Source organism: Myotis lucifugus, unplaced genomic scaffold, assembly GCF_000147115.1.
Source record: "Myotis lucifugus unplaced genomic scaffold, Myoluc2.0 scaffold_765, whole genome shotgun sequence".
In the NCBI taxonomy this organism is placed as follows: domain Eukaryota; kingdom Metazoa; phylum Chordata; class Mammalia; order Chiroptera; family Vespertilionidae; genus Myotis; species Myotis lucifugus.
Genome location: NW_005871813.1, coordinates 119,661 through 138,979, shown reverse-complemented (window position 1 = coordinate 138,979; position 19,319 = coordinate 119,661). Strand labels below are relative to the sequence as shown.

Genomic DNA, 19,319 nt, shown 5'->3' with positions numbered 1-19,319 from the left:
ACCGGACAAGATCTGGGACGCGTGAACCACACCCGGGACCCAACCGGCCCCCCGGAAGGCCCGGGTCGGCGGGGTTGAGAACCGGACGAAAAGACGTGGATGGAAGGTTGATTTGCGGGAAAAGAGCCACTTCCGGCCCCGGAAAACCTTACCCATGGTGGCGGGGTGCCCTGTGGAAAAGAGGGAACAGGAAACACAAGAGAGGCCTTTTAGGGCGCCGGGCTAAGAAAGCCTTCCGCTCTCCTGAACGCGGACCAGGGGGGAGGGCGGCGACCCCGGCGGGCGGGCCGGACCCAGGCGCAAGCCCCGGCGGCCGGTCTCCGGTTTCCATGTCCCCGCCCCGCCCCGCCCCGCCCCGCGCAGCCTTGGTCCGGCTTCTCTAGCCCCAGGTTCTGGGACCAGGTCGCCTATTTGCTGTGCTCCAGGCCAGGGCGACAGAGGGAGGGAGGGAGGCGGAGTCCTTGGGAAGCCATTCGGGGGCGTGGAAAGGTGAGGAAGGAAGGAGGCGCCCTGCCCAGGACCCCCACCTGGTCCACGGGTCAGCGATCTGTCGGGCCAGCCTGGTGGGGGCCCGGTCCACCTGGGACAGCTGATCTCATTTTCCCCAGCCTTTGCTCAAACGTCCTTATATGAGGGGCTTTCCCGCCAACGTACATAGCGTCACTATCCTTTCAAAGCTGCGCTGATGTTTCTTACTCCTTGTCACAGTGACCCGAGTCAATCAGGGGCGAGCTCCATGGCGCCAGGGCCCTTTGGCTCAGCTCCTCCCCATGCCCGGAACAGTGCCCAGCACAAAGCAAGCTCTCAGATATGTAAGCCCAGGGCCCAGCTCACCTGCAATGCTGCCAACTGAGGCACCTTCTCCAACTACCACCGTCTCCAGGCTGTTTCTGCCATGCCCATCCCAAACCCGGCCCGCTAAGCCACCAGCGCAGGCCCCCCTGGTGGCCTCATTAGCCTAAGGCCGTGGTCGGCAAACCGTGGCTCGCGAGCCACATGCGGCTCTTTGGCCCCTTGAGTGTGGCTCTTCCACAAAATACCACGGGCGGGCGCGCACGTACAGTGCGATTGAAACTTCGTGGCCCATGCGCAGAAGTCGGTTTTCGGCCTGGGCGAGTCTATTTTGAAGAAGTGGCCGTAGAAGTGGGGGGTGGACATAGAGAGAGGATGAACGAAAGGAGACAGACGAAACAAGTATACAAGACGAGTGTGGATGGGAGAGTTGGAAGGGGTCGACCTCAGCGAATGTACCTCAATCAGAATGAGGACGTTTTTAGCAAAGGCCAGCTTAGGAGTTACCCTAATTAAGTGAATAACAATGTACCTACCTATATAGTTTAAGTTTAAAAAATTTGGCTCTCAAAAGAAATTTCAATCATTTTACTGTTGATATTTGGCTCTGTTGACTAATGAGTTTGCCGACCACTGGCCTAGGCAGTACCCTGCCCCCTCCCTCCAACTCTGTTAAAGGGAGACCTAACCACCTCCACCCTCCACCCCAACTGACTCAAGGAACGGCTGGGCTGGCCAGGTTGGATGCGTTAAGGGGCACAGCGCTGTGCCTCATTCCTCAACTCCTCTACCCATCACCTCGGTCAGTCCAGTCACTCTGAATGGAAGGCTCTATGGCAGGGGTCCTCAAACTTTTTAAACAGGGGGCCAGTTCACTGTCCCTCAGACCGTTGGAGGGCCGGACTGTAGTTTAAAAAAAAACTATGAACAAATTCCTATGCACACTGCACATATCTTATTTTGAAGTAAAAAAAACAAAACGGGAACAAATACAGTATTTGTATTTGCATGTGGCCCGCGGGCCGTAGTTTGAGGACCCCTGCTCTATGGAGTAGGGGCGTAGGAGAATAAAGCCCGGCCAGCGTGGCTCCATGGCTGAGTGTTGACCTATGAACCAGGAGGTCACAGTTCCATTCCCAGGCAGGGCACATGCCCGCACTGGGCTGGATCCCCAGTGGAGGGTGTGCAGGAGGCAGCCCATCAGTGATCTCTGTCATCACTGATGTTTCTATCTCGCTCTCCCTCTCCCTTCCTCTCTGAAGTCGATGTATATATGGGCAGGGGAGAGGCGGACTCGCTCTGAGAGTTGCAGGAACTTATTTTACCAGCCAACTTCACACCAAGCTGCTGCCATCCAGGCCTCAAGTGGAAGGTGAGGGCTCTGCTTGGCTGAGGGACTCCCGACCCCATGTGTGGGCTCCTGCACCTGCCACGGGATGCTCCTTCCGAGGGTGTAGGGTTCCTGCACCTCAAACTAAAATGCTATCTTCCAAAGGACCAGCCCAGCAGATGGGCCCGGCACAGCCTACCTGACGGAATGAGCAGACCCTCTCAAATCGGGAGCCTGCGAGGACGAGGGCAGGTGATAGGGCCCTCCAACAGGAAGACACGGGCTCAAGGCTCACAGGAAAAGTGAGACAAAAAGCTGCCGAGCAGCGGTGCCCCCACGTCCTCCAAGCTGGGTCTGTGGCCGAGAGAGGAGGAGCCCCCAGCAGCTTTTCACACTTGGCCTTGGTGGTACCACCTCCAAGGTGCACTTGACCACGGAAGTGACCAAGAGTACTTACAGAGGCAGGCCCCCCGCAAGGTCCCACCATCCACCTGGGCTGGAAACTCATCACTGAAAATCGGAGGAAATGTGAGGGTTTTTTGTTTGTTTTGTTCTTTATTCCTTTCAGAGCGGAAGGGAGAGGGAGAGAGAGATAGAAACATCAATGATGAGAGAGAATCAATGATTGGCTGCCTTCTGCACACCCCCCACTGAGGATCAAGCCCGCAACCCAGGCACGTGCCCTTGACCGGAATTGAACCCGGGACCCTTCAGACCGAGGCTGACGCTCTATCCCCTGAGCCAAATCAGCCAGAGTGGAAATGTGAGTTTTTAACTCTGAAATCTTATTACCCCACTGCCCCCAAGCCCCCACCCCTCAGACACAGAGACATGAGACAAGAACAGGAGTCTGCTGCAACGTGTTTATTATGTGCCAAAAAAAACGACACCACAGCTTACTCCACACATCTGTAGGAGAGTGCAGTCTTGCCTGCATATACTACAATGAGGTAGAGACTTCACACACAGCTTCACAAAACCCACAGAGTAGCTGGGATAGGCAACAATGCAAGGTCAGCTCAGCGGGGAGGGGATGGGGGGGGGGGGGATGACACTGGTTCTTTGGCACACAGCTTCCCAAAGAGGGGCAAGTCGATTTTTTTTTTAAAGAAAGAAAAAGTCAAGTTTTCAAATCCCAGTAGCATTTCCATCCACTGCAACGGTTGCTCCATACATTTCTCAAATCAAAGAAACAAGGAAGGGTACTTGTCCCCTCTGAGAGAAAGGGCTCCTGTGAGCCTTCTTCTGCCCCCACCAAAAAGCAGCCCTTTTTAGCTCAGTTACAAAAGAAAGAAGTCCTGTGACTTTGTGATTAAAAACTTCTATCAACCCTCCCCCCCAAATAAGTGCAACTTCAGAAGGTGCAATAAACCGTTTAAACCTATATACAGCAGCTGCTCAAACACCTTTTACCCGGTCCAGTTTGCAATTCAAAAAAATTTTTTTTCTTGGTTGCAATTTTTTTTTCCTCTTCATTCGCAACTGTGAGAAACAGTGACCAGCAGTCCCCCAGACACAAATTTGCTATAATGTTAAAAGCTGCCAGGAAAGAAAAAAAAAGAACAACTCTTGTTCCAAATGACTTAAAAACTATTTTAAGGAGTGTAAAAAGGAACCGGTAAAAACCCTCGAGCATAAAATATGAAATATGATTTTGGTTTAAATGAAGAGCAAAGTCTCCTTGTTGTTTACAGTAAAAAACACCAGCTGAACACTCAGTTTATGCCGTTCAGGTGGGGGTTAAATAAATGGAAAGGCACTGTATGGCAACTGCAAGAATGAAACCAACGAGACCTGCGCATCACCACCATCAGTATTGCAAGGAATGTAAAAAAAGCGCTTTTAATAAATAAACCTAGATGTAGGCATCGTGTCAATACCTTCTGGACACGTAATTCTTTTTTGCTTTTCATCGGCAAAATGAGGAACTAAAATCTGGGAAAACTACAGAGTCGCTTGGAGGGTGAGCCAGAGGGTCCTTGCCCTGGCCCAGCCCCTGAAAACAAACCCGACAAAACTCATTGTGCGTTAATTAGTGCAGAAACAAAGACAGACTCAGCGAGTGCAAAGGTGACTACGATCTTCCCTTGTCCTCGGGAAGCCGGCTCCCTGGTCGCCAGGTGCCCAGGGGGGGCAGGCCGCTGCCTGACCTGCCAGCCGAGGGCGCCGAGGGCCACCAGGCAAGGCCGGCTCCTCTAGCTGGAATCTCGGTTCTTCTGGTTCCGCATCAGGGGGCTGTGGTGGCGCAGGCCCTCCGTGCTGTGCCGCCAGTGCCAGCAGCTCCGGCAGAAGTACTTGAAGCACACCTGTGTGGACAAAGGGAGACAGGGCGCTCCGGTGTCAGCCGCAGGCCCCGTGTGCGAGGGAGTGGGCCTCCTGGGGCCTCCGTGGTGCTAGAAGAGAGGGTCTCGGGAACCTGGAGCCCCTCACACAGGCCTGATCGACCCGGGAAACCTGCTGTGTTCCTGCAGGTGCCCTGACTTCATCCAACATTCAGGGCTCCCACTGTGTACAGCTTCCCTCACCCCTCACCGCTGCAGCGGCTCCTCAGGCCCCGCCCTTCTCTCACCTCCATGCTAACCTGCAAGGACATCTGCAGACAGTGACTCCAGGTCCCAATATAAAGGACATGCCTCCTTCTTCAGCCGAAGTGAGGGCAGGTGACAGCCCCTGGGGCTCTGTCCTGCCTCCTGCTCTGAGCTGTATAACCTCTGACAAACCACTGACCTCTGAGCAATTACCTAAAAATGGAGGGTCCCCCAAAACCTGTGGTGAGGCTGATCAGAGAGATGCTCATCCTCAGATCCAAGGTACTGCACACCCTCACCTGGGAGCGTCGGTTTAACCATGGTCAACCAGGGGCTCCGAGCCTGAGCGACCACTGCAAACACTAGCGTGGACGCACTGCCAGGCCCCAAGCTCCCGTCACGTATCACAGACCAGCTGCAGGGGCACCACTTGGACACTTGGCAGAAACACGGAGCCTCGGGCCCCACCCCAAACCCGCTGAGTCACAATCTGCATTTAAACAAGGTCCTCAAGCGATGTGCACACACATTCAAGTGTAAGAAGCATTTTTGCTGAAAAACACGCCCAGATGTGTGCACGGCCACCCAGAAACAGTCAACAAGAAGCTGCCGTGCTGTGCTCTCTGCCTGTGTCTGACAACTGGGGGTACAAACCAGGTATAAACATCAAAACAGTCCAGGGGTCCCTGAGTGGGAGAATAGCAGCTTCGAAGTCCTAAGAATTGGAACAACACTGCCTGGCTCACAGGTCCTGCTGACCAGGCCCACCCAGGTTCCTGTCACCCCCAGAACCCACCCATGATCAGCAGCCCGCATGTCTGCCAACATCGTGTAAAAGGAGAAGGCCCGAGCGTCAAGACTCAACTCGAGAGCTTTCCCAAGAGCTGTGGGTCAAACCATCCCAGTGTGCCGCTGGTCTGACCACCAGCGCCTCCTCTGTGCTCAACCACAAGGTACCCGAGAACCCCAACACTCTGTGACGAACCTGGCGGAACCATTTTTAATTAAGGGCCCAGGGGACTCACCTGATCTCGACAGAAGAAAGGGCCAGGCTGAGAACTGCAGATATGACACAGAGAATCTTCTAGGTAGGGGTCGATCTGAACCTGCACAAAGCGAGACAGGAGAAGGAAGTGGCTCCATGGCCAGGCGGCCAGTGGCTGGGAGGGAGGGTGCACGATGGGGCTCTCCGCCTGCATGCAGGGCGCTTCCTGGGGTAAAGGGGCGCAGAGTGTGGAGACCCCAGGGGACAGATGAGCTCACCACTGGCAGCCTCTGCAGTGTGGGCAACCACACACATCCCTGCCTGGCCCCCCAGCTCACTGCACCCCCAGTCTCCCACCCAGGGAAGCGTTCAAAGGACACAGATCAGGAGAAGGAGTCAGGCTCCAGCAATGCCCAGCCAGGGAAGGCGCCCCGCAGGCTGAGAAGGCTCAACAGCCATGGCCCCTCTCCTGAGTCACCACAACCAGGCGCCCCCGAGACCTGAACCCGTGAGTCCCCAGGGCACACTCAGCACAGGGACCGCTCCGCCTCAGCTGCCCTGGTGGTAACTGGCCCAGAGGAAGGGACAGATCAGCCCCTCACCTTCTTGGTGAACTTGGTGGTTTTGATCTCCACAAAAGCAGCACTGACGGCTTTCAGGTAACTGCGTTGATTATTGAAGGTCACGCGCCCAGACCCTGTTGTAGAAACAGCAGAACAAATTCACCTTCTAACAGGGGTGGGGATGCCCAACCCTCAGGCTGTATGGGCCGGGGAAAGCATTTGGTCTGGCCCTGCCAAGGCACTGGGGTGAGTTAATAAAGTGTTTGACCAAATAGAGCAGGCTTAATTTTTAAGTTGATAATTTTGTATGGCCCGAGAATGACATTCTAGCCAAATTCTCCCACATGTCACTTTTCAACACTTGTCAGCACTCAGGAAACCCTGTTTCTAGACCAGTGACGTCCAATAGAAATGTATTGTGAGCAACTCATGTATTAAGTTTTCTAGTAGCCACATCTAAGTGTGTGGGGGGGGGGGGGGAGTTGGTGGTGGTGGAATTAACTTTAATATATTTTACTTAACCCAATATATACAAAACCTTATCGTTTTAACCTGTGGCACCAGCCACATTTCCAGCGGCCCAACAGCCACATTCAGTGGGTGGCTACCAACTCAGACGGCTGGTTACAGACCACATAGGCACCAGCCCCAAAGGAACAGGGGAAGGCTTGCTAACGGGGATGGGGAGGGAAGAGCCCTCTGGTGCAGGCAGGGGCACAGGGAAGACTACAGGGCTCAGAATGGAAGCCAAGATTCAGCTAGAGCCTCTCTCTGAAGGTGGGCCCAGCAGCCACACCCTCGTCCGAGATCCTGGAGACCAGGCAGGGAGCCGGGAGAGTCTCGTCCGGCCAAGGGCCGCCCCCCCACCCCCACCCCGCACCGCGGAAGGCCGCTCTGTCTGAGGTGCAGCACCAATGCACACGGCTCCATGTGAGGGGAGTGGGTCAGCCACGTCCCGATCACTAAGTTCAAGGCTCCACCTCCAACCGGCCCCTGAGATTCCTGTGCGGCGTCTGGAAGTGACCTCCCTGCTCAGAGGGGCTGACCAGAACCCAGCGGCTGGGCCCAGACTGCCCTGTGCTGGGGGTCACCCAGTTCTCCCTCAGCCTGACTGGACTCTGCCCCTGCACAGGACACTTAATAAAGGAAGCCAGGCAAGTTCAGGGAAGTACTGGCCTCTTCGTGAACGATGACCTGTTGTCTGTCCCAGACGGTTTGGCTCTGAGCTTCCCACCCGAGTTCCTGTCCCATTTTCACCTCCTAGATCCCTGCCTGTGTGTTCCCCCTTTCATGGGAGGAGGGGGAGGGTGGGCGCAGAGGGTGGCTTAGCTAGAAAAAGACGCTCTGCTGCTGGGATGCGCCATCTGCAGCCCTGGGCCAGGCCTGCCTCTCGCTCCCACGGGGAAGTATGCTCTTGGGCTACCTCCCAGAGGCCGCACGCTTCCCCACACAGAAGTGGGACACTCACCAATGGGATACTTGTGCTTATCTGTGTCAATCCCGGCGTACACCACTCCTCCAAACAGGTCGTTCAGGATGGCCGCCAGGGCCTCGGCATTGAGCATCCCGTGCAGGGCGCCCACAAACACCGTCCTGCTGGGGTCCAGTCTCTGAGATGGGTTCCGCACAAAGTTGCTGTCAGCCAAGACCCAGGGGATCACTTGTACCTGGAAAAGCACGCAAAGGTGTGTCACGCTGGCAGGGAGCCAGGCCGGCTCTGGCAGGGAGAGGCGCAGCTCCTGGCCTTGCTGGAGCCGGGTGTGAGGCCCGGGCGGCGGGCGGGTGGTGCTGTCCCCAGCACACAGGCCTCCCTCCCCGAGCCCAACCAGAGTTGACTTTCACTGAGTCCATGTGTCCAAGTGGTGACAGCAAGTGGCCCAAGCGCAGTCACTCATCCTGGGGAGCAAGCAAAGCAGAACCAAACCGTCACCTGTGTGGTTCCAACAAAGGGCCGTGGACACTGATGTATAGACAGCACAGGCCAGAGCCCCAGGAGCAGAAAGGCTCCACAGGGAAACTTAAGGACAGGAGCTGGGGGCAGAGGCTGGGGCGCTTAGGGTACTGGTAGGCAGTGGTCACTGGCCCGGATGCCAGCACCATGGGGGCGACAGAGGCGGGCAGGGGTCACTCACGGAGGCTCACAGAGCAGACCAGCACCAGGGCAGGAGCTGACCACGTCTCTGCCTTGGACAAAACCTGGCAGAGCAGGCAGAGATCCACAGTGAAGTGCAGACTGTAGTGTTCTGGAAGATTAATGTGCAAAGTTCTAAAAGACTGTCTCAAAGCAGGAAGAGATGAGGTGGAAACCAGCAAAAGGCAGAGGCAAAGGAGGTTCAGAGGAAGGAGAGGCAGACCTGCAGGGGCCAGGGCACCGGGGCCGGGGCACCGGGACACGGGCACGGGCACGGGCAGCCAAGCCCAGAAGACCCGCCCGCAGAGCCCAGGCCTGGGCGTGTGGCACAACAGGAGGAACCTGGCCGGGGTCCAGGCTAGAGGACCCTGGGAAGAGAGGGCCTGGCAGAAGTTACCCAGAGCTAATTTCACTGGGAAATGCAAAAGCCCACTTTGCTTTGTCCACTCCCACGGGAGGTGCCACCATCTTGGTCCACATGCCACGGGCCACCAGGCTCTCCAAGCTTTTTCTTACCCTAAACAGAACCGTTGAGGACCACAGGCCATTCCCAAAGAGAGGCCCCAGGGAAGGCGGGCCAAGCAGGCAGGAGCCTGGAGAGGTGAGTCTGAAGGTAAGAGCAGAGCTACAGGTGAGTAACGTGTCTGATCCGGAAAGAAGAGAGAAGGGAGTCAGATGCTGACCACAGGGTGGTGGGAAGGGACCTGAAGGAAGTAGAAGAAGCCGAGCGACAGGGCAGCCTACGGTCAGCACACCAGACAGAGGCTAAGTCACTGCAGGGCAGGGAGGGGAGAGGGACAGGACGGAGTCGGCAGGTCACAGAGGGGGCTGAGGGGCCTGGGAGAGCAGGACAGGCAGAGGAGCATGCTCACCAGTCCTAGGCTGCAACAAGGGGTCACTGCATGGGCCCCAGCAGAGAGAACGGAGAGGAGGGGGAGCTCTGGGTCACTGGGGGCAGCCAGAGGATGGACCTGCCCTGTGACTAAGACAAATGTGAACTGACACCAGGAAACAGCTATAAAACAAAGAGCCAGCTTCGTGACATGCCTTGTTTTTAGAATATATCTATATCTATCTATCTAATCTTTTTATTGACTTCATAGAGGAAGGGAGAGGGAGAGATAGAAACATCCATGATGAGACTCTTGGATCGGCTGCCTCCTGCACGCCCCCTACTGGAGATGGAGCTGGCAACCGGGCATGTGCGCTGACCAGAGTCGAACCTGGGATCCTTCAGTCCGCAGGCCGACACTCTATCCACTGAGCCAAACCAGGTAGGGCACGTGCCTTATTTTAATTCTGAGGCGACCACCTCAATAAAATAGACATTTCCCCACTGACCCTACAGATTTTACTTTCTAGAGCAGTTTTAGGTTCACAGCAAAACTAAGCTAAGGTTCAGAGTTCCCTCGTAATGCCTGCCCCCTCAGCTCAGCCCCCGCATCAGCATCTGCACCCCAGGTGCATTTGGTGGTCAGGGAACCTCTGTGGCCACGGCACTGTCACCCCAAGCCAGAGCTCACATGAGGGTTCACTCAGTGTTGTATGTTACGGGTGTGACACCCTAACGGGCAGGGTGAAAATAGCACCCGCCTCCTTTCCGTAGGGAGGGACCTCATTCCAGGGGCGGTGCTAGTGTCAGGACATGTGTTAACTTTACAGGATCACACAGAGGAGTGTCACTGCCCTGAAGACCCTCCGTGCCACCTGGACCCTGGCAACTGCCTCCTCACTAACACAGGCACTTCGATGCCCCATTTCACAGAGGAGCAAACCATGTTTCAGAGACACTACACATCTAGTCCAATGTCACAACAGGGACGTGAATGGAACCAGAATCTAAAACAGCAGCACTGGTTCCTAAGCTCAACAGCCCCCTTTACGAGATGTGAGGTCGTGATGGGCCCTCGTGACTTAAAGGGCGTTGTGAGCTCAGGAACCAGTGCTGTTTTCAAAACCCGTTTCTCAAATACCATCCACTCCTAGAACCACGTGGCAGCTTGGCTGAACAGGAGCTTCCTGAGCTCCTCCACACCGACGCAGTGAGTCTGAGAAGGGCCCCAGCACGCACTGAGGTCCAGGTGAAAGGACAGAACGGGACTGATAACTGTGTTCCTAACTCCTCTTCAAGCAAAAGCCATAGAATGTATCAGTTGCTCAGCCAGCCCTTATCTCAGCCAATAGGAACGCAAGGAAACTAGCCCAAGGCCAAAAGTATGCTAGCCACCTCCTGTCTGTGTAACCAGACCCTAGCTGCACCCTGCCCTTGCGTCATTAGCCCTCCGGCCCTCACTCAACCAACCGGAATCGGCCAAATCAGTGGTCGGAGTGAGCCCCCACCCCCTGACCCAAGCCCTATACATTCTTTGTTCTTCCAAGACTCCGGGCTCTCTTGCTTCCTGCCACTCCACTGCATCAGTGAGGGAGGCAGAGGGACCAAGCTAGCTAGCTTGAATAAAAAGACTCTACTTTTGCATCGGACTTGGCTCCCTGGTGGTCTTTGGGGATTTTGAAATCTGGGCACAACACAGGCAGGGAATCTGGGCTAGAGACCCCAGAGGCGAAGGGCACGCGGCCGATAGAAAGGGAGTGAGGAGAGAGAGCACCCGCAGGGGAACCACACGGCTAGCAAAGGGCGGGAGAGAAGCAGGGATCCCGGTGAGTGTGGGCTGCAGACTTACCCACCACGGGTCAGAAGGTGGCTGGGAGTCAGTGTGACCTCCATGGGCAAGAGACACACATACCACGGGGACCCAAAGGTTGCTCTTTTTTTTATGGAATTGAGAGTATTTTGCTGTATTTGCTGTGAGGCAGGAGGAACTTCTTGCCTCAGCAGGACACTCACCTGCAGCCTGCGTGTCCTCCCACCCAAGGAAACTGGCCTCTTAGGAGAGGATGTGGCGCTCACTCACCTCCTTGCAGCGCATCCTCCGGCTGGACATCTTGAAGTAGTATTCGCTCAGGCCGTCAGGGCTCAGTGGGTCATGCGAGCAAGCCTGCAGCAAGGCCCGGACAGACTTCTCCAGTTCGAAGACCAGGTACACATACCCTATTCCCAATGAAAGAGAAGCGGCATCAGCATCCCCCAGCCCCTCCTCAGCCTTGGTTCTGCAGCTCTCGGTTCCAGGAGAGGCGGCCTCGTGTACGACACAATCGTGTCCTGCTCCTGGGGAGTCTTGTTGAAGGGAGCCCCTGCTCTGCCGAGCCCAGGCCTGGGGGGTGGGGGAGACGGGGACCTCTCCCACCCGAGCAGGGGGAGGTTGGCAAGGCAGGACGGGGCCTGTCATACCACACAGCCCTTCACCCGGCCAGAGCACGTGTTCCTGGCCGGGGGAGGGTGGGGGAGCAGAGGCAGGTCTGCAGCCTACCTGCGGAGTGGGGGTGCTGCTCTAAAAGCCTAGTTACCACTGGTCCCGTCCCCCCGGGACACTGCCAGTGGAGACGGGCAGGGTGAAAATAGCACCTGCCTCCACTCTGCAGGGAAGGGATCTCATTTCAGACCAGTGAGGGATCCGAGGCTTGGTCCTCCTTCCTGCCGACTCCAAGGGGAGCTCAGAAGGAGGTCAGCAACAATGTAACTAGGCAGGGGGCAGGCAAAGGGGGCCCTGCGAATGCCTTGTTCTGAGAGGGAAGCGGCTGGGTCCAGGTGGGGGAGGGCACAGGAAGTGTCACACGGGGGTTTCAGAGGCAGCTCCCACTGCAGGTCAGTTTGGACAGACGGACCGTTAGCCAGAAGAACAGAGGGGTGGTGCTAGTTGGGGAGCAGTGCTGACAGCGGAAAGCTGTGTGCTCCAGGTGCCTACACCACGGTACCAGCATGCAGCGGTGACATCCCAGCATCCCTCAGTGCAATTATGTGCCAGGGAGGAAAAAAAAAAGCTCCTACCATGTCTTTATTACCTTTAGGCATATTACCTTTGGGAGGACACCGGGGGTGCTTGCCATCCTTACCGGGCCACTCCACACTCAGAGAACCAAAAACACGGAAGGTGTTAACCAATCCAGCTGCGAAGAGATGGACAAGAAGGGGTGCTGAGGCACACCCTCCCCAGGGGCCCAGCTCTCCCAGGCTCATCCCCCACAAACAACATCTGAGAGGACTCTGGTCTCGGGGGCAGGTGCAAGCACCGACAAGAGCACGATGGGAGTCAGTGAAGCGCCCCTCCCCAGGCTCCGGGAGCACCCTGAGCTCAGAGGTCAGCCCGGCCTCCAGCCCAGCGTCATGCTCCTGAAGCAGGAGGCCTGGAGGCAGCTCACCTTCCGTAATATCCCAAGGAACACCTCCGAGGAACACTTTGCAGGAGTAGACAGGGTTCTTGTAGTTCCGGGGAGGAAGCTGGCCACTCCAGGTACAGGTAGCTTCATTCACAGCTTTGAGGGCAGAGAAAGAGAAACGGGTCAGAGAACCACCGCCCTCCCCTGGGGTGAAGGTGTCCAGGAAGAACAGGCTGGGAGAACACCCCTGGCTATTCCGAAAGGCGGGAATCCTTACACCTCACCACGCCGTCGGCCCAATCCCATCAGCCCAGCCCTCATCACTAATTCTGTCTCCACGAAAACAGAGATGTGTAGGTAAAAACGCTCACAACCCAAGCTGTTTTCAAACACGTAACTGGTAACTTAACCACAAAGCAGTTTTGTCAAGTCATTGCTTCCGATGCTAATTAAAATTACTTGAACGTAAATAGAACAATTTTGTTACGAGATCCCAAAGGCTGACAGGTCCACATGGGTCTTACCCCACATGTTCACACAAGAAACAGTTGCCTCTACTTTCCCTGCCTTCGCTCTGAACTCATCCATCACGGAAGTTAGGACCCTGCCAATAAAGCGCCCCCACTAGCAGCCCAACAAGACCAGAGTCCCAGCCTTTCCCAAGCCCGAACCAGGCCCCACCCCCGACAGCTATCTGTGTGACGCCCCAACATCGGGCCTTCCTTAGATAATGGACCGCCCCCCGACTCAGCGTCCAATGTATGCCAGTGACAAGCCTGTCCCAACCCGTTGTGATGTGTCTGGCTCCGACTCAAAACTCCGACTGCTCTGCTGTTCGGCCCTACAGTTTCTAACGGTTCTCAACCTGTGGGTCGCCACCCCTTTGGCGGTCGAACGACCCTTTCACAGGGGTCGCCTAAGACCATCCTGCATATCAGATATTTACATGACGATTCATAACAGTAGCAACATGACAGTGATGAAGTAGCCACGAAAATAATGTTATGGTTGGGTCACAACATGAGGAACTGTATTTAAAGGGCCAGAAGGTTGAGGCTCTGTTCTTGGTGACCAGTTCGGCCTTCTAGCAGTCTTTAATCCTGTCCCCACTCGGTCTGTGCTGTTCCAGATCCGGGAGTGACCTCGTGGGCACGGCCAGGCCTTGCCCACTGCACTCCCGCCATAGCACCGGGACAGGGAGCCAAGAAAACCAAGCCTCCTGTTCACTCAGGCGATGACATGACATGAAGCCATTCCCTAAAAGGCCCAACGTGCCAGCAAGAAACTGTCAACTATCAGCAATGTTTTGTGAACAATAACAGAACTCGATATAACATCCCTTCGCAGGGACAGCGGCACTGGAGAAAGTGCAAAGATGGGCGGCCAAGACCACGAAGTGGACAGGGCAGTGGCACCATCAGAGGAGAATGAGATCAGGTCCAGCTCGGTGAGCAGAAAGTCAGACATCCTGATGCCTCTGGAAACACAGGGAAGGGAGACACTGAACACCGGCCGCCATCAGCTCAGCACCTCCGAACCGCGGTCGGTGGGCACCTGACGCCTCCGTAAACAAGGACTGTGACTCATTTACATCCGGGTACGGGCGGAAGATGACAAACAGATGCAGTATGTATCTCAGCTCAGGTAAATGACGGAGCCCAAGGTCTGTGGGAGACCAGGACACCCGGGGACACCCCTTACCTTAGAGGCTGCCCACCCCAGTGTCCCCGAGCTCACCCGTCAGAAAGCCTCGGGGAAGAAAGCTCCTGCCTGAGTTAGGAACGTGAAGGGAGACAAAGCTCTGAGCATCCCGCCCAGGGTTTCCCGTGAGAGAATCAACAGGGACGGCTGCGCACGGCCAGCCTCCAGGGGAAACACAGGTGAGAGGGATCCAACGCTCACCACATGGCCCGCACGCAGGTCACCGCTCCTTCCTGTCTGCCAGCCTGGAAAAACCCTCGACTGTCCCCATCAGCACTTACTCCAGAGACAGACCGTGCTCTGCAGATCCAGGGCCTTCACCGCGCAGCCAAGTCCTCTTCCAGTCAGGTCCCCTGTCGGCCCAGGCCTGCCCACCCACACTCACCTGCCGCCTGCCGGTGCAGCCTGGCCTCTCTCTCTATGCTGAAGGGGTCTTTGGGGGCTTCCAGGAGGTCCCAGGAGGGCCACACGGAAGCTCCTGGCCATCTCTTCGACGCACTGGTTGGGGAAGGAGTGACAGCGGCGGCAGCAGCGGCGGCGGCAAGAGCAGCTTGCTCTTGGTCCATCCGGGACCCAACCCCCATCTTTAAGGAATCTCTGGGGCCACCCCCTGTCAGAGACAGGAAGGGCAGAGGGGGGGAGATGCGCAGGCTGGACTGAAGGAGGAAAAGGGAGACAGGTTTTCAGAGGACGGTCTGGTGGAAAGAGGAACAACTGCACTGCAGAAATTATGAAAAATACCATTAAGCACAGGGTCTGCTTTCTTCCAGACTCTCTCCATAAGCATTTTTAAGATTAGTTGTCCTACCCTAATTTAAACAAATTCTTTTGTCCCCAAGTCAACTTTTTTTCATTTTGCCAGTCTTTGTAAGCATTTTTAATTAACTTACGATATTCTATTTAGGGACCAAGCTACATTTCCCTGACCTATTGCCCCACTGATGAACACTCAGATACTCTCAGTCTATGAATAAGTACTTTAAGATGTAGCTTCATATCTTGTGTTTTCTTTGGTCAGATTCCTAGGTCTAGAGTCAAAATGCGTTCTATTGCGGGGGGGGGGGGGGCGTTCTATCAGAAATACGTAAGAACGCGGGGTTTACTCTAAGCTTGTGCCAAAACTTTAAATTCTACTGGTTTCAGTGGGTAAAATAACATCACATTATCATAAAAACAAACTAAAATAATCACTCAACAGAATATGTCCTAAAAGTTCAAATACTGCCTCTATTCCCTCTTCTGTGAGGAGTGAGGTATCTGGGGACGTGCTTTTTTTGTGTGTTTTTATTCATTTTTAGATAGAGGAAGGGAGAGGGAAAGACAGATAGAACCACTGATGAGAGAGAATCATCATTGATTGACCACCTACTGCACGTCCCTTACTGGGGATCGAGCCCGAAACCCGGGCATGTGCCCTGACCAGGAATTGAACCGTGACCTTCTGGTTCATGGCTCGACACTCAACCACTGAGCCACACGGGCCAGGCCTGAGGAAATTCTTTCAACAAAACTCAAAAGATTAAAGCTTTATGAGGTAAATTTCCAAGACTGAGACCCCATCTGAAGGCCATAACCAGAAGCACCTCATCTCACCCCATTTACAGGAGGAAACTGCGGCCCAGGGTAGCAGAGCCCACTGTGGGGACCCCTCTGGGAGCAGCCTGAGCCAGGCAAGGGGAACAGGAGCGCCAGCTCATGCTCTAGGGGAGCGGACAGGAGACCAGGTGGGTGCTAACGGCTGGGCTACGAATGGGAAACTGTATCCACAACCAGGGTGGCCAGTCCTGGGTGTGGAAGGGAAGAGATAGGAAGCCAGCCTTCCATTCATCGACCAGCCAGTGTAGGGACCCGGAACAGAGGCCAGGATGAGGAGGCGGCTAGGGCTGCATGGCATTGTGCTCCTCACCTAACGCACCGCCAGCTCCGCGCAGCCTGGCACCCCCGCCACACGGCTGCAGGTGAGGAGCCTGGGTGCCACATTAACACTGGGCAGCACTTCATCGGTGCACAGAGGCCTCAGACAGCCAACATGGGTCAGGAAAGGCTTTAGGAGCCAGAGGCAGTCAGGTCTAGGGGAGAACCCTGGCCCTGCCAATGAAGGCACACCCAGGCGGTGCTGCGGGTCTGGCTCCAGACCACCGCAAGAAAGCGAGTCATCACCTCTTTGGCTGGTGGAGGGTCTTGCCTTCGTTTGTAAACAATTGCAACACCTCGTAGCGCAGTAAAACGGAGCATGCCCATAATTTTAAAAATTATCACTAAAGAGTTCTGAGATATCATACATAAAGGCACGTAAACGATACTGTGTTTAGGCTAAAGAACACCCCGTGTAGGCCAGGAAACGGAACTCGGCTAGGACTCCCATGTTTGCCTGTGAAGTAACTGTGACCCAAAGGCTCCTGGAGAAACTCATAAGAAGTGTCCCGGGCTCAGGTCCTGAAATGCACCGCCCAATGGGTGTACAAGGCATCCTCTATTCTGTCGAGGACGAAAAGCTCTGTATGTGCCCACGATGGCTTCCACACCTTCCAGCATCCTAGTGGGCACGTACCCCTGTCAAATGTGCTGGCCCTCCCACCCGGCTCCCCGACAAGCGACATACAATCAAGTCTGAGAGATGATCTGATCCGGAGCTGAAGCCACTGGTGTCTGAGTCCGAGGGGCTGCTGGAGCGGGAGTCCAGGATGGGCCGCGTGTCCAGGCGGGAGCCTCTGACTGAGGGTGCTGAGAACTTGTCCACGTCAGATCCAAGGGGGTCCAGTGGCAGGAAGCTCAAGGGGGGCTTCCCCAGGACATTGCCCAGTGGGTTGTGGAGCATGCTCAGTACTAGGAGGAAAAATAAAGGAAGTCCTGTAACTTCTTAGTTTTCTTCCCAGCCAACAGCCCTCTCTTCTTCTCCCATAGCCACGCAACAGGCACAACCTGAGGCACAACCACTGAAAGCACAAAGAACCACAGTTCACATGCAACGAGCAGACACACGTTCAGTACCAACACTGGCCACCCAGGGCCTGTGAGAGGCAGTTACAGGACAGCTTTGTGAAGCCTGGAGGTCCTGCTGTCACAGAAGCAACAAAATTCCAGCTCTTGCCTGACCGATATGGCTCAGAGGTTGAGTGTCGACCTATAAACTAGGTGGTCACGGTTCAATTCCGGTCAGGACACATGCCCAGGTTGCAGGTTCGATCCCCAGTAGGGGGCCTGCAGGAGGCAGCCAATTGATGATTCTCTCTCATCATTGATATTTCTGTCTCCCTTTCCCTTCCTCTCTGAAATCAATAAAAATATATTTTAAAAAGACTAACAACAACAAAGCTCCAGCGATCTGACACCGAGGCTTAGGGGTCAGTGCCAGCGTTCGGGGAACTCTGTACCACTGGGGACCCCGGTCATAGCTGCTATTTTTTTAAAATATATTTTTGTTGATTTCAGAGAGGAAGGTTAGAGAGGTAGGGAAAGGGATAGAGAAATAAAAACATCAACGATGAGAGAGAATCAATGATTGGCTGCTACCTGCACACCCCACACCAGGGATCGAGCTCACAGCCTGGGCATGTGCCCTGACCAGGAATGAAATGTGACCTGGTTGATAGGTCAATGCTCAACCACTGAGCCACGCTGGCTGGGCCACACCTGCTATTGGTGTCTGGGTGCACACGCCCACGCTGCCACAGGAGACCCCTTCAGCGCACACCATGCTCCTCCCTACTGCCTGGCGACCTGCTCACGAGAATCCCACCCGACACCACGCAGCTGGAGTAGAGGACTCGGGCCACACCCTGAGGCCTAGGACAGCGTGAGCAGGCCTCTTCTCCGAGAGCTCCCGAGCAAGGGGCTAGCACATGCGGGCTCTCTGCGCTGCACCCCGAATGTCAGTCGCTTGGGATGGAAGCAGCATGACGTCTGGTCAAGCCCGCTCTGGCTGAGGCACACCCGGGTGCAGCCCTAGGTCCGCCCTCCTCCGTGTGGCCGTGTGCTCTAGGAGGCTCTGCACGTCTCCACCTCGTCATGCATCTTGGGAGGAATGCCAACCCCTTCACGACACTGTCAGGAAAAGTGTTCAGCACACAGGCAATGTTTGCGCGTGAAATGTCGAGAGTGATGCAGAGCCCAGAGTCCTCAAGGGAAGCCCAGCACAGAGCAGCTGCATGACAACTCCCAGCAACAGCCCAAAGGGCTTGGGCATGGTCAGTATGGGCCACAGCTCTGCATTCACCCCAAGTTTAAAAAAGAGTGTGTTTGGCCCAGCCAGTGTGGCTCAGCTGTTGAGCATTGACCCATGAACCAAGAGGTTGCCGGTTCAATTCCCAGTCAGGGCACATGCCTGGGTTGGGGGCTCGATCCCCAGAAGGGGGTAGGCAAGAGGCAAATGATCGATAATGTTTCTCTATCATTGATGTTTCTATCTCTCTATCCCTCTCCCTTCTCTCTCTAAAAATCAATAAAAACATTTTTAAAAAATAAAAGAGTGTGTTTGAAAGAATCCAAAAGCAACAGGGGTGCCACTGCAGACCGCTTCCTTCACTCATGCATCAATCTCTGTTCACTACGGTGTTGGTACATCTGTGCTACCAGGCACAATTCCAACTAACCTGCAATTTTTTTTTTCTGCAATGTCCACAAAGAAATCTTGAGGCCTTGTCAGATTCCTGTGTGAAAGCTAGGAATGATCTCTACCACATCCTCCCATCTGATAAGCCTGTCTAAACAGAAAAAGGCAGGACCTACATCAACCAGGTCTGAAGCCTTCTCCAGGGCCTGGCCACTGCGGGAACCTATTAACAATGCATCCCAGGCCCCACTCCGACCTCCTGGATCAGAACCTGCATCTTAACAGGATCCCCAGGAGGTTTGTGTGCACATTAAAGCTGAGAAGCACTGATCTAGAAAAACCCACGGCGTGCTACTCCGAAGTTCTGGTCAGTTCCCTTCGCCACACCCAAAAACCTTTCGCACTGAATTCCCCTTGACTCAAGACTGCAGGTTATTTAAATACGGCTCTCACAGCACAATGCCAACTAATGCCTGAGAGAGAAGAGAAACCAATGTGGCTGCGTGGGACATTTCCCCAGGA

At 55.1% G+C, this 19,319-nt stretch overlaps 1 protein-coding gene and 1 long non-coding RNA gene across 2 annotated transcripts in view; one reads left to right on the top strand and one right to left on the bottom strand.

Annotated features, from left to right (window-relative positions):
* Positions 1–2,052: 2,052 nt before the first annotated feature.
* Positions 2,053–2,745, top strand: LOC106695010. Its single transcript, XR_001346100.2, has 3 exons — positions 2,053–2,164; positions 2,288–2,424; positions 2,691–2,745. It is a non-coding gene; the product is annotated as an uncharacterized LOC106695010 (long non-coding RNA).
* A 226-nt stretch (positions 2,746–2,971) lies between these two features.
* The window catches only part of CPEB1 (cytoplasmic polyadenylation element binding protein 1), a 46,308-nt gene continuing 29,960 nt past the window's right edge, over positions 2,972–19,319 (bottom strand). The window contains exons 3-11 of the mRNA XM_023746930.1: positions 16,848–17,071; positions 14,631–14,901; positions 12,587–12,700; positions 12,245–12,334; positions 11,242–11,378; positions 7,667–7,865; positions 6,238–6,332; positions 5,676–5,756; positions 2,972–4,428 (exon numbers count right to left, since the gene is read on the bottom strand). Of these exons, the coding sequence (XP_023602698.1) occupies positions 4,318–4,428; positions 5,676–5,756; positions 6,238–6,332; positions 7,667–7,865; positions 11,242–11,378; positions 12,245–12,334; positions 12,587–12,700; positions 14,631–14,901; positions 16,848–17,071 (1,322 nt within the window). The 3' untranslated portion in view covers positions 2,972–4,317. The remainder of the gene's footprint in view (positions 4,429–5,675; positions 5,757–6,237; positions 6,333–7,666; positions 7,866–11,241; positions 11,379–12,244; positions 12,335–12,586; positions 12,701–14,630; positions 14,902–16,847; positions 17,072–19,319) is intronic.